Source organism: Octodon degus, unplaced genomic scaffold, assembly GCF_000260255.1.
Source record: "Octodon degus isolate 3935 unplaced genomic scaffold, OctDeg1.0 scaffold00140, whole genome shotgun sequence".
NCBI lineage: Eukaryota > Metazoa > Chordata > Mammalia > Rodentia > Octodontidae > Octodon > Octodon degus.
The window spans coordinates 882,522-897,431 of record NW_004524716.1 but is presented as its reverse complement, the minus strand read 5'-3'; the positions used below and the strand labels follow the sequence as shown (position 1 = coordinate 897,431).

Below are 14,910 nucleotides of genomic sequence, written 5' to 3'. Positions count from 1 at the left end.
ACAGTGTTCCCACAGTGGAGTGCTTAAAAAGAGGTTTTCCGTTTTAATAGCCTGTGTTTTCTTTTTGTGTACTCATGTTCGCAAGCAGCTACAACTGGACGTTGGCACAGGCGAGTTCAGCAGTGTGCTACGGATAGAGGACATGTAAAGGATAAGTAGCGCCACTTTTTCTCAGTTTGATACCTGCCGTGCTACAGAGTGTATGTTTAGATGCTGAAGCATTATTGTGTCTAACGCTGGGTGCGTAGCTTAGTGCAAAGGCCCTGAGTTCAATTCCCAGCACCAAAATAAAAGGCAAGTTGAACATGACTTTGAAAAAGAGAACGGGCTTTTCTGTGTGACACTTCCCCTCTCTGCTCTGTAAACGGTAACTAGGGGCAGTGGATGGAAGTTACGGAGGGAGAAAACCTCACGCGACATCAGACCGAATTCACTAGGGACAGAGCTGCTCAAAAGATGAATGAGCTGCTTCATCAGCCAGGGGGCAGTTCACTTCCAAGCACTGGGTGAGGCGCAGCTCTTTCACGACACGTGATGGCTGTTGGAGGTGTTGTCCTAGCTGATCTCTGTCATGCCTTCTGTCTTAAAGTTTGATTTGTTGCCAAAGGAATTGTTTTCATTCTTTTCGTGCAGAGAGAAAACTAAGACTGAATGCAAGCCGTCAATCCCAGGAGATCTCCATTACTTCCAATACAGTAATAGAGTGTAGCGTCGTGTCCCAGCACACTCGAAACCTCCAGCTAGCCGTGACTTGGTATTTTTCTTCCACTTCCACTAGTATGTCTTGGCTGAAGATCTTGGAAATGGACCAAACCAATGTTATCAAATATGGGGATGAATTTCACACCCCACGGAGAAAACAAAAATTTCACTCTGCGAAAATTTCCCAGAACTCATTTCAGCTGCACATTCTGAGTGTGGAAGACAGTGACCAGGGCGTATATTGTTGTGAGGTGGAGGAATGGCTCCCGTTTACAAATGGCACCTGGCAGAAGCTTGGAGGCCAGAGGTCAGGACTGACAGAACTGAAGCTCAAGCCCACAGGTAAAATTTGTGAGTGTGAAAGTACGAACCTTCCTGTAGCATATCGGCCTTCTCTTGGACAGCTTCTGTAGAGTGGTTTGTGGGAATAAAAATATGTTCTGGATTGACAGGAATGCTGTCCACCTATCCATGACTGCAGGACCTGGTAGCCCACCTGAGGTCACTGGAGGTGAATTAATCTGGGGTTTTGAGAAACTCAAATAGGAACAAGATCCTTTGCATAGATTTGCCCGTCAGCCTGGCCGCTTGGCCGGTGCAGCTACCCAGGGCATCGTATCTCCAGATCTCTACAATAATGAGCTGTGTCACTCCAGTGGGGCTGTACTATAATTTGGCAGAGAAAGAGTAATACGAAGCATATTTCTCCCACTGTGAACAGAAACTGTACAACTCTATGGGGATGTGTGGAGAAATTGCTTTTCAACATTTGGCTGCCTAAACATAAGGCAAATAAGAGTAGTTAACTGTTGGAATGGCTTACTGAGAGAATCTCCTCTTCCTCAGGAGATCTTTAAAAATATAATGGAAGCCTCATCCATCCGCATGGCTCTAAGACTGCTGCAGCCTCCAAGTGGATAGGCTTGGTTAGGTCTCTCAGCAAGATTAGGTCATCTCTACTGTTGATCAAAATTAAATGAAGGTCACAGCTAAGGCTTGGGAACTAGATGAGACCCAACAGCACAATGCAAATGAATTGATCAGTTTGGGCACTTGCGTTACTCCTTTCAAGGTAATGTCAAAAAATAAGTTTATAATTGAGTACTACGATATATGAAGCAATAAGAATGTGAAGATAAATATGGCAGAGCTCTTGCCTTGAAGGCACTCACAATCTGTGGAAACAGCAGGGGCCGAGCAGCAGCTCAGCACAAGGAGCTCCTCCTGCTGTTCTGGCTCCCCCTTTTCTTCTTGGGGCTCTCTTCCTGTCCCTGCTAAATAGAGCATTCCTCAGGGATCCATCCTGGGCCCTTCTGCTGCTTATTGTCTGCTTTCCTCAGAACATCTTAAACATTTCCCCAGTTTCCATACTACATTTGAGATGGCAGCTCTGGGTCCTTCTACTTAGCCCCCATCCCTTGAGCTCCAGGCCTCTGTACCTGATGGCCCGCTGCATATTTGTATGCCATGCTCCAGAGACCCTCACCCTGAGCCTGCCCCAATTGCATTTGTCACCTCTGCCAACGCACAAGCCCCATTCTGGCCTCCACATCTATGTGACTGCCATTTCTATCTCACAGTGTCCTAGCCAAAATCCGCACAGTGAACATAAGTCCCTTTCTAAGGCAGCGACTTCTTGGCTCAAGCCGGTGCTTCCGATGTAGAAACATAGGCTCGGTGTTGCCAGATCTTTTAGTGTATCAGGACAGTCTTGCAATCTTTTTTAAAATCACAGCTCTCAATTAATAACCATTTGCAAGTAAGAAAATCTTTTTAAAATACAGAGTGTATCAGACAAAAAGCGAGTTAGGTGTGAGTGTGACTGTGGGTTACTACTTCTACACCATGGATAAGATCATGAACTCATGAGGAGGTTCCAGGAAAAGATACTGAGATGGATGGTAGGGAGAATTGGGGTAGGGGGAATTTTCTCTGAGGTCAAAGGAAGAAGGAAATAGACTTTGGCAACAAAACCCACCAAAACTTTAGTAACGAAAAATGATTGGAGGGCTCCCTGGGTAGAAAGCTAGCTCTGGCCAAGTCTAGTGATAGGATTGGGACCGGCGGCAATGAAACAGGAAGTAACTTGAGGTGGAAGAAGTTTCATCTGAGCCAATATTTTACATACTTCTCCAGGAAAGAAAGGAAAGAGTAAACCAAACAGCAACTCAAGATCAAAGTTGTTTTCAAAAGACAAATTAAATGCATTTGTAATACAGTTGAAAATTTAATGTTCATTATGATTTCTTTATTTGTTTGATTACTCTGGATATCATTCCAGGTTCTCATCTGCTAGTTAATATGTGTGCAGGGGGGGAGAGGCTTGCATGTCAAAATCTGTTTAAAACATTCTAATCCAGTAATTTAAATAGTTCGTGTGGGCAGTATTTGCACACTTGTATCAAAATGTGCAACCTCTCAAATAACGTCTTCCCCCTCTGCATCTATAAACTCTCAAGGAAAGTGAAGTTGACCAAGGAGAGGTCAAAGCAGCTGTTAGGAAGACCCAGCTGAAGTGGGGTGATTCCCAATGGCAGGGTCCATAGGGTAAGAGGAGCAAGAGAAGTGGCTGAATTAATTTATAGCAAAGATGGGCTGGGGAGATAGCTCAGTGGAATAAGTGCTTGCCTAACAAGCACAAGGTCTTGAGTTCAATTCCTGGTAATATATATATATATATATATATATATATCAAAGACTAGTCAGGCAAATGTGAAAACAAATGATATGGATCAAAGAAAAATGTTAAAGGTGAAAGGCACGGTGTCTGAGGAATACCAGACGGGATCTCCCTAGTTAAAAACTAGAGTTTTCAGAGGCGGCGTCCAGTCTGAAAGTCCAACTCGCTATTGCTTTGTTTTCTAGGAAGCAAGATACATATCTCCAGAATTTACCTGACTGAAAATGCCACTGAGCGTGGAAATGTGGACATCCACTGCAGCCTTGAGGACTCAGGGGGCTCCAGCGCTCTGTACTCTGTGACGTGGTTGTGGAGCCGAGGAGACACCGGGCGTCACATGCTGGTGCGACTGCAGCACGACGGCTTGCTGGAGTACGGGGACGAGGGGCGCAGGCGACACCTGCACTGCTACCGTTCGTCTCCTACGGACTTCGTCCTGGAGCTGCATGAGGTGGCGGAGGAGGATGCTGGGAGGTACTGGTGCAGCGTGGCTGAGTGGCAGCTGCATGGCCACCCGGGCAAGTGGGTCAGCCAAGTATCGGATGAGTCACAGTCAGTGGTGCTCAGAGTGCTGCCATCAGGTAACCAGCGCTTACCTTGCCACAGATTTATTGTCATGAGAATATCTGGCTCTCTTTGTGTGCTTTCCTCCTGGCCATGACTTGCTTTCCTTCAAGGGAGAAGATTTCCAGATTCTCTAAAGAAGATGACTTCACTATCTCTCTCCGTACCAATCCATTTGAACAAGGTCTACCTGAGGCTTAGGCAATAGATATTTAAAGCACAGGTGCCTCCGTCTAACCTGTTCTGCCCTTCCCCCTCACCAAGAAGCCACCAACGTCATGTCCTTTTAAATGACCAAATAATGTGTGAACCAGGTATTCCTACCTCTTGGAAGATCTTATAATTTTAGAAAACCGTCTAGCTGTGTAAATGAGAATGAGCAATGGTGAAATGATGATTTTACTTTATGACCTGATTAAACCAAAATCAGGTCTAAATACTTTCCTAGCCAAAAAAGAAAAACACAGCAGGTGTGGTGGTGCATGTCTGTAATCCCAGCATTCTGGAGGCTGAGGTAGGAGGATTGCTGTGAGTTTGAGGCCAGCCTGGTCTACAAAGTGAGTTCAAGGGCAGCCAGAACTGCATGGGGGGAGAAAGAGAGAGAGAGAGAGAGAGAGAGAGAGAGAGAGAGAGAGAGAGAGAGAGAGAGAGAGAGAGAGAGAGAGAGAGAGAGAGAGAGAGAGAGAGAAAGAAAGAAGAAAGAGGGCCAGGGAGATGGCTCAGTAGAATAAATGCTTGCCTGGCAAGTGCAAGGGCCTGAGTTCAATCCCTGGTTGCACAAAAAAAAAAAAAAAAAAAAAACAAAAAAAAAAATGAAAAGAAGGAAGGAAGGAAGAAAAAGAAGAAAGAAAGGAAGGAAGGGGGAAAGAAAGAGAAAGCCAAGGCAAAGCAAAACAAAAAATTAGAACATCCTCCATCCATCAATAATACTGCCCTCCTTGTCTCTCTTTGTACTCAAAAAAAAAAAAAAAAAGACTTCGATAGTGATGTTAAACTGTTCTGTTATAACAAATACCTGCCATAATCAACTTATGAACAGTTTCCTTGGCTCAAAGCTCTAGAGACTGAAGTTCCTGAGGAGTTGGCCCTGCTCTTCGGAGCCAACAGCAGCAATCATGGGGGGAACATTTAGCAGAGCACAACTTCACATCATGACTAGGCAGCAAAGAGAGAAAGAGGACGGGACTAGAGTCTCCAGTGACATAAAGACCTCCATTGCCTCCTAATAGAGAAGAACAAGCTTGACCATGTGGGCCTTCGGGGACACTTACTATGTGAACTGTTTGGAGTGTCTCTTTTCACAGTATCTTGAAAGACATCAGAGGAGAAAGGGCACCCTATAGAATGTATTTACAGACTCCAACAAGGAGGGCAGCTACTGAAAGACCCTTGGCTACCACGACCCTCCTCCAAGTGAGAAGGCTGTTCTCAGCCAGGCATATCATAGGCATTAATTAGGCATGTGCTAGTCACAGAAGCAAAACTTTCTCCATATATCAGTAAATCTTCTGTGATGGCCAGTAGCTGGCTACAATACCTGCCAACTCATATTCGTAACTGTCTTGTTCCAGTGAGGTTCAAGGAAAAGATGAGAGGTGAACTATAAAACTAAACCTACCATAGGAAAGGGCCATTGGAATAGAGTTGTGGTCTTAATGGCTTACACCAAGAAGAGTAAGTGCAGAGGTGAAATTCTCAAAACACCAGCTGGCTTTTGTGACATATCTTAGGAGGGTAGGAACATTACTGAGAATATATGGCAACTTCTCAGTAGTGGAAATGCCTGCATCTGAGTCTCACACAGGCTTCTAGAGCAGAGGCCAAACTTATATGGACTTACAAGATGTGTTCCTGGAGTGCTTTCATCCTTGGCTATTCTCTCTCTCTCTCTCTCTCTCTCTCTCTCTCTCTCTCTCTCTCTCTCTCTCTGTACTGACAATTGAAGCCATGGTCGCTCTACAGTTGAACTACATCCTCAGTCCTTTTTATTTTTTGTTTGAGATAGGTTCTTGCTAATTTGTCTAGACTGGACATAGATTTGCAAGGCTTCTGTCTCAGCCTCCCAACAGCTAGGACTGGAAGCATGTACCACAACGCCCTATGTGAACTCCTTGTTATTTCTCAGCAGATTTATTTTCTCCTAAGTTTCCAGCAGAATGTTTTTCTTATCAGCTTTTCATTCTAACAGTTGTAGGAAGCTCCACATCCCTGAGTATGTTCCAGACGTATTTTCCCCCTGGAATTCGTAGAGTCTATAGAATCAAAAGGGTCTACAGCAGTTGTTGCAGCAGAATAAACAGATAACAACCGTGAGAAGTATGTATTGTGTGAGCAGAAGGCACATTTCCTGAGGCAGCTGTGGTCCATCCTAATATCCATGATAGAGTTCATCTCCGTGGAATCCTTGTAAAACAGAAGTAAGGTTTTAAAGGAATGAACTCTGGAAAGGAAACATGAAAAATTGAGTGGTCTTTGTATTCTTCACAACCAAAAAAGCTCAAAAGCCTGTGCCATGACCCACCGAGGATTCTCAGTGGGACTTGTAACACGGCTACTCAAGGAAATCCTTGTAACATAGTACGTGGGTTTCACCACCTCGCAGTTCCTTTCTGAAGCAGGGCAGTCTGGGCTGATGAGAAGTCCCCAGAGGTTGGAGTCAGATAAGGCTCAGCTCAGATCACAGCTTTCCATCCACTAGCCGTGAAATCACACATGGTTACTTGACTTCTCAAAGCCTCGGCTTTCTCAGAAAATAAGTATCCTAATCATATGTTTTTAGTATATGTGGGGTAGTTCCTGAGATGTGGTAGGGAGTAAAAGCGTGTGAGCCCTTCTTCCCCTTATACCTCCCAACATGACACACACAGGCATTTACATACCATGTATGTATATACATATATCAATCTATGTGACAAAATAATTTGTTGGATAAATATATTAGGTTCTGAGAAGACAGAAATGTGGATGACAGAGCAGGTTCCCACAGAGCTTATAGTTCAGCAGGGAGTCGAATCCAGCTTGCGCACTGTTCTCACATCAGTGCTCCTAAGAGGCTAAGGGCCCTCCTGAGCCGGGGTAGAGGCCCAGGTGGAGAGGAAGTCTGGAAAGTGTCCTAGGGCGTGGAGCCTGCAGAAGAAGAAAACATATTTTAGAGAAAGAAAAGATAGGCATATGATAAAAAGGCATGAAACATCACTTATACATAGATAACTTCAGTAGTTGAGAATGGCGGAAACTGTGGCCATGGGTCGCCATGGTGGGAGATGAGACTAGTAAAGTGGAAAGGACACAGATGCGTCCTCAGTGTATCTAATATCCATGCTAAGGAAGTGCACTTTACCCTGACAGCTATGGAGTGATGTTGAACAAGTCCAAGGAGAGCAGTGACATCATCAGATTGGCATTTTAGAAAGTTCCAGTAGGGAGTAGTAGAAGAGATGAATGTGGCAAGGCAGACAGCAGAGGAACTACTTGAAGTTGTAGAGCCAAGATGAGCCAAGAGGAAGGCCTGAGAGAAGGCAGTGCCAGTGAGCCCGTGAGAAGAACAAGAACTGGGCATTAGAGGGGAGAATCTTCAGGTTTTAGAGACAGGTTAGATATACGTGGGCAACGAAAGCACAGAAAGGAGAACTCAAGGGTCAGTGTTTGGCTTAGATAGATGATGCAGCCATCTACCAAGGAGAATAAGTATGAGAAAGGTTTAGAGGGAGAGATCAGTCCCAGTTTGAACAATCTGAGCAGGAGACAGAGGAATGTGGCGGACAGACCCGAAGACTTCAAGTGGGATCTGCACCGGCACTGTACATTAGGAGCCTTGAGTTTGTAGCCCATAATGATCCTCAAGGATGGACTTGGGATACACACTGTTCACTAGGGGGATGGAGAAACACAGCCTATAATGGGGTCTGAAAGGAGCCGCCAGGAAGTGGGAGGAGAACCTGACACTGGCACTATTGCAGAAATTGAGCACTCAGAGGATACTGAAGGGGAAGGACTGAACAGTGCAAAGAGACTGATTAAGATAGGAATGAAAAAGCATGCATTGAATTTGACAATGCAGGACAACTTCCAAGAGGCAGTGAGAGAAATCAGGGTGCAGTGGGCTGAGCAGCAAGCTTGTGGACAGGACTGCACTTTCCAAAGCAGTGAGTAGCAAAGACCCTGTGAGTGGCAGGTAGTACCGGGACGAGGGCTTTGCTCGTGCTGTTTTCAGATTCGGTTTGGAGATATGAAGGACTTGTATGTGTTCTCATTTCAGAAGGGAGAGAGCCAGTAGACAGGCTAAAGACACAGAGGCCACCCAGATGTGCCGGCCCCTTACAACAGGACTGTTCACCATGATGCTTTCCTGTCACCACCTGATTACGTGCCTACCTACTGGGCCACCCTTTGTGACCTGTCTGCTCTTTGAGTCATGGTACCCATAGGCGCTCGCTCTGAGGAGGCAGAGATGGTGATGTCTCCCTCCCAGCCTTAGCGCAGTCCTGGCACACAGTTGACGTCCAAGTACTACTAAGTCACAGTCACACCCCTGTGGAGTGCTTACTTAGTCATCTGTGTTAAAATCCAGGGCAAATATAACACACTATAAATTCTCACCTCTCAAGTGATTTTCTTTCCCCTCTAATTGGTCATCTTAAATTAGCTTAGTTTTAGGACCATCTAATTGAGTTACAGAACATGTGGCTCAAGTGGATTCAGTAGATGAGGCATATTCCAGAGAAATGGACCTGGCCTTTCCTTCATGTTGTGCTTCCTCCCCAGGGACTCAGCCAGCACAGAGCTACAGCTGCCTCTGTCGTTTGGCCCCATCCTCCAGCCCTAGGTTCTAATGTCTCAATCAGAGGCGTAATCTGTGTATGATTGATAGGCCCGGCATAAGGCTTTTCTGGGAACTGGATTATTTGTACTTGTGCAGCTCCTGTTACGATTTCCCAGCTTTTATTTGGATAAGGCTTTCTTTAGAAAGTCAATTCTTAAAGAAAACACACAGGCCTCACACACGGAAATGTCTTGAGAGGCCATAGCATTTATGCTTTTCCTCTGCCTTCAACGAGGCTTGGCATGTAGCCTCCAACAAATACTTGATGAAAACGTGAGGGAGTCTTCAATTAGACTGAACCACGATGGTCTGACTGATTATGGGACACACTTGCTAGGAGGGAACTTTTATTTCTTTGCAGAAGCCAGTTCTCTTAAAACACAGTCAATTTTCCAAGTTTTGAGTTGGGAGGTGGGGAGAAGTTGGTAGCCCCTCACTATTCTGTGCCTCTCATAAGTCAGCTTTTCTGAGGTTGCGTCAGAAAGAAGGGCTCCCCACACTGTGTGGGAGCAGGGTGCAAACGCACCTCCTGATGAAGCGCCCTCATTACGTCTGGCTCTGTTGTGCAGGCCTCATGTCTGAGCATCAGGCACTTACTCAAATTGATTCCAAGTGCCAAACCTTAATGGTTTTGAGTGTCACCAATTCTAATCCAAATATGGGTGAGAGGCAGATGGTGGGAAATGGTGACTGTGGGATCCAGAGCCAACACTGCCCTCTCGGGAGAGGTAATTTAGAAGCACCAGAGCTGACAGTTGCTAGCTCTCAGCCAATTTAGTGCTCTGAAGAGTGCACTTTGCTGTCCTTTGATGGAAGATTGCTCTAAGGGGAGCAGCCTCCTCCCCATTAAGACAGTCAAGCCCTCTGGCAGTCTCCTGGTGAAGCTTAGAGTCTGGGGGCAGAAATCCCACTACCAGATTTCTTCCCACCTCTTATATGCCAGCCCCATCTCACTCTACCATCCCAGCAAGTGACACTGGGTACTGCAGATTCTCATAATTCTCTGCCTCCCCTGAGTAGAAAGAAGGCCAGAGCTCCCAACTAGTCCTGTGACTCTCAGCTGGATGTCTGGGAACTGAAGGGTCAGTAATCCAAGAGAGTTAGCTTTCCATTGTGTGTCAAAACGCCAGAGCTAATCAACTAAAAAGTTTTCTTTTGGCCCACAGTTTCAGAGGGCTCAGCGGTTGGTTGGTCTGCTGCTTTGGGCCTGTGATGAGGCAGTGCCTCATGGTAGAGTGTGTGGCAGAGGAAGCTGGTGACTTCCTGACAAGCAGGAAATACAGAGCAATGAGAAGAGGGGAGATGGGGGAAGGGAGAGAGCAAGAGAAAAGAGCGGGAGGGGAAGGGGGAGAGAAGAGAGATACAGAGAGAGAGAGGTGTCCCACAGTCCCCTTCCCTTTCAAGGGCACTTCAGTGACCTCCCAGGAAGTGCGGCCTCTTAGCTCTAGGATGAAGCCTCTGACATACAGCCCTCTGGAGGACATGTTAGATTCAAGCTACAAGCACAGGGCCAGTGGCACAATGGATGACTACAGATCAGAAGATCCTAGATCCAAGTGATAGCACTTAGGGTCCCTGTGAGGGGCGGCAGGCTCTGGCCCTGCTCTCTGGCTGGTCTCTTGCAAGGTTACCTGTGATTTACTCAGCTTTCCCAGTAGCATTCTAGCTGGTATTTATTGCTTGCCGATAAAAATTGCTCCAGGTACTATGTCAAGTGCTGTATCGATCTCAACCCAACTCTAGAGATTATCGTTTCTGTTTGATTGATGAGGAAACTAATGATTAGAGAAGTAACTTATCCACTGTCAATAACAGTAAATTAAAGAGTGAGGATTTGAACCCAGCTCTCTCTGAAATATAGTAAGCACTCGCTTCCTACTCTGGACAAAGGTCCATGGCCAGTGCCCTTAACACTGGACTCTGCTTCACCTTTGAAGAAGACATTGTTTGCATCATTACAATTTTCCAAGGAAAGCACAGCTGTTAGGTTTTTAAAAATCTTTATTTATTATAGTGTCTCACTATGCAGCTCGAACTCCTAGTGACCCTCCTGTCTGAGCCTCCCCAGCTCTGGGATTACAGGTGTGCGCCACCATGCCCAGTTTCGGGGCGACACGGCATGTGATACCTGGGATTGAACTCTGGTCCTTGCACTTACCAGGCAGGTGCTTAGACTGCTGAGCTACCTCCCCAGCCCAAGCACAGCTATTGTTAGCATCAGATTTTTTTTTCCCCAACTGTCCTTATTTCAAATATGATGTCATACATAACTAGAAAGCTGCATTTAATGGCTGACGTCTCTTTAAGCATATGACTTCCTGCTTCAGAGTCTCTAAACCTGCTTTTTTGACCAGTGGGACCCTCTCCTGGAGCGTGTGGTATTTGCAGTGTGCCTGCTTTGCTTCCCTAACCAGGAGGATGGTACATGTTCTGCGTGCCTGTTTGCTGAGAGTGCTTCCGAGGAGATCGCAGCCAGCAGAGAAGCACGGGCTTCAGCAGGCCTTTATATAGTATCTTTGGCCCATGCATTTGCAGCCAATCTGTTTTAATTCACTGGCAAAGTTATTGAGCACAAGTGCTAGGCACTAAAGGGGCTGCAAAAACAAATACTATCGGATACACTCAAGTAACTCTAATGGACCAAAGGGGAGGGTGAAGGAGAAAAATCCTGAACAAAGGGTTGTGGGAGAGGGGACAGGAAAAAAACTGCATCCAAGGCAAGGGACGTGTGAGCCAGCTAAATGAGACAGCAAGAGGAGGATTATGTGCAGGGAAGAAGCTCTGAGGAACTCGAGAGGAGGATCACTGGGGGCGACTCTTGGGGGCCACCCGGGGGTTAGGAGAAAATTGCTTCCTGGGCCGGAGCAGTTGCATGAAAGGACAGTGCAGTGGAGTTGGATCTCACAAGCAGCTGTGGGAATACTTCACTTAAAAATTCAGGACAGGCAACGCAGTGAGAATGAGGGCTGAATTATAGATACCTTTTCTGAGGAATGAAGATTAAAGGAGAGTTTTCTTCTTTCTTGTTGTTTTGTTTTTCTTTTTGGCTGGTAGTTTTAAGTAGGTCACGGAAGCTCTCTGGGTTGGCAATTGCTGGGCAAATGGGAATTGCGCAGCGTGTGCCTGGGGGCCTCTCTTCGCCCCATCCTCTGCTCACTCATACAAATGAAGGGGTACCTGCTATGTGGCCCCATTATTTTTACATATATTTGCTTGTAACAATAAATGGAGAGTGCACGTGATTGATGAGTCCATATAAGCTATATACTGATTATTCTCTGTGTTGTTTGCTCTTTCATTGCAGAGCCCACGTTTCCTGACAGGATCTGCTCCTCAGCACCTTTACTCTATTTCCTAGTCATCTGCCCTGTTGTCCTGGTTGGCCTCCTGCTGCTTTCCCTCCTCTGCTTATACCAGAAGGCCAGGAAGTTGTCAAAGGAGAGTGTCAGCACACAGCGAGAGTCTCTCTGGGTAGGCATGAAAGGGGCCGGAGGCTGGACCCCAGACAGGAGAGAAGAGGAAGAGGAAGATTAGCACAACTCAATCCTGAGAGGTGCTGCGGCTGGCGTGTGGTGCAACTTTTGAACTGGACTGGCTTGGGCATGAAAGAATTGTAATTGTAATTCTGTCCTTTACGTGTCTGGGGTTCTGGGCATGTCACACGGGCTCACGAGGAACATTTAGTGAGCACGTACGTGCTGCCTGACATTTAACTGCTTCTCTGTGTATTAAATTGCCCACCTGGTGTAGCTTCAGGAGTAGAGACTGTCATTGTCCTAGCGCCTCCCTCCCACAGCCCAGGCCCTCACACAGCGTAGAGAAGCGGACGAGCTCCTAAGACAGCGTCCGGGATGGTCCTACACCTCTCCTGCATCACTGATCCTCCTGCAAACACCGGCTCCGGGTGATCTTTTTGCTCGTGATAAGAAACATAGGAATGAGTCTGATGTCAGCCAGGCAAAAGGAATTGGGAACACACTCTTGTTTACTTCAAACCTGTCTCTGCAACCAGAACGTAACTTCTTTCCAGGGAGAAATCCAATTATTTTCCCCTCGCTCATCTACAAATGTCCACTTGACGGCGTAAGAGTAGGAGAGTCAGTATTGATCCTTTGACAAAATGATAAAACATTTTATACACTGATGGGAGGGTGATTGTTTTTGTGCTAAGAGACTTATTAAGTCATGATGAGGGAAAAATCTTTCTTCTGTTCTTGGGGGGTGGGGGTGCGGTACTGTATTGGTCAGTACTCCACGGCTTCAGGTTGCCGCACCACCGAAAGGCTCATGGCTCTTGGTACTTATTTTCTATGACCTGATAGTGCTGGGAAGTAGGAAAAGACAGTGATAGAACTGGTGTGCGTGGGGGGGGGGCGTTCATGGCCACCACCCCTCTTATTCAAGCAGAACTGGGGTTTAAGACAAGCAGCAGGTAAAATCAGTGTTTTTTTTTTGTTTTTTTTTGTTTTTTTTTTTTTTTAATGTATTTTGGGCAGGGACTACAGGGTCTCACTATACAGATCTCACTCATAGTGATCCTCCTGTTTTCAGCCTCCCAAGCGCTGGGATTATAGATGTGTACCACCACGCCCAGTCTCAATCGCCGTCTCAGCGTGCCCCGGGGGTGAGTCCAGCATGGAACACCAGGGTCCCTGGTCCCTGCATCTGCCTAAACAGGGGCTTTAATCTGCTGAGCTATCTGGCCGGCCCTTTAAAATTTGATTCTTAAGGGTCGTGCAGCCCACAGCCTAGAAAATTCCAAGGGTAGGGCCATCCTGCCACATCTTCAACAGGTGCCCTGGCAGGGATGAGGAGCCCCTCGCCTTTATTTCAAGAGCTATTCAGACCGAGGTGTGGCCAGAATTGGAAATCAATCAATGCCACCTAACAGACTTGATAAAACACATCTATTTATCGTCTATGTGACCAACAGGGTTGCTTTAGCTTTCGGTAATTTGCATTTCCAAGGAAAGCAATTTATTTTTAATTATTTTATCAGGCACATAGTCCTCTCCAAATGTAATTAGTTCCTTTGCTCCTTTGCAAGCAGATTATTGGTGGCTGTGAGAACTCCCTCCACAGACCTGCGATTCCTTAAATTCATCTCCCTTTATAGCCTCATTTGAAGTACTCTAAGTGTTTTCTTAAACATGTCAACACATTCACTTTTCTTTCAGGTAGGGGAGCTTATTTTTTCTGAACACAAAGCTGAAATTAAGACTTCCTAGAGGCATGATAACTGCTTCTTTCCATTTTTTTAGAAAACTATTTTAATTGGGATTTTGGAGAGAAAGAAAATGGAGTTCCCACCATAGAATCATAGACTGAAAGGGCTGGGGAGATAGCTCAGTAGAATAAGCACCTGCCTGGCAAGCAGAAGGTCATGAGTTCAATCCCTAATACTAGAAAAAAGAATCATAGATTGGATGGGGTGCTGTCTGTCTTTGCTGGAGTACCCCCACCTCACTGCCACCTCTCACTCTGATCTGGGTGTGCTTTCTGCTCTTGACTCAAACCCCACTTCTCACCTTTGAGCCCTGCACTGGGCAGGGACGCGCTCTGATATCAAGGGCTCCCACCAGAGTGAAGGGGTAGGGATTTCCCAGCAAGTGCTTCCACCTGTCAAGCACCGTGGCAGGTACAGGACCCAGTGGTGACTCAGCTTCCTTCCACTGTCCTAGATGATCCCCTTCATGGGTGGCACCTGCAGCATTAGACTTTCTTTCTTTCTTTTTTCTTTTTCTGAGAGAAGCCAGCATAAAGCACTTTTATTGCAATAATAAAACTTGAAACTCATATGTAGTAAGGGGGAGGGGTGGTGCTGAGGGTATGGGGGATGGGCAACAGAGCAATAGTATCTCTCACCAAATCACTACACAGGACAGCAAAGGGTGAGGAGGGACTGAGGGGAGAAAAGCCAGGGAACTTTGGGATCAGCAGAGTAAAGCCAAGCATTAAAAAACAAAACAAAGAAAAACAAAAACTCTCACAAAAACAAAACAAGAAACAAAGGATGCTGAAGCTGCAATTATGAGCAGCATCATCTTTTTTTTTTCAAAGTTTTATTGATAAACAGATAGCAATGAGACAGTTTCAAATCTAATCGGAAGTACAGTTTCAACAAATAATACACTGCATATAT

General features: G+C 46.0%; 1 protein-coding gene across 1 annotated transcript in view; it reads left to right on the top strand.

The window, feature by feature from the left end:
- Positions 1–12,871, top strand: part of Cd101 (CD101 molecule) — a 42,135-nt gene extending 29,264 nt beyond the window's left edge. The window contains exons 8-10 of the mRNA XM_004641655.2: positions 634–1,044; positions 3,568–3,963; positions 12,073–12,871. Coding sequence (XP_004641712.1) covers positions 634–1,044; positions 3,568–3,963; positions 12,073–12,302 — 1,037 coding nt within the window. The 3' untranslated portion in view covers positions 12,303–12,871. The remainder of the gene's footprint in view (positions 1–633; positions 1,045–3,567; positions 3,964–12,072) is intronic.
- Positions 12,872–14,910: the final 2,039 nt, after the last annotated feature.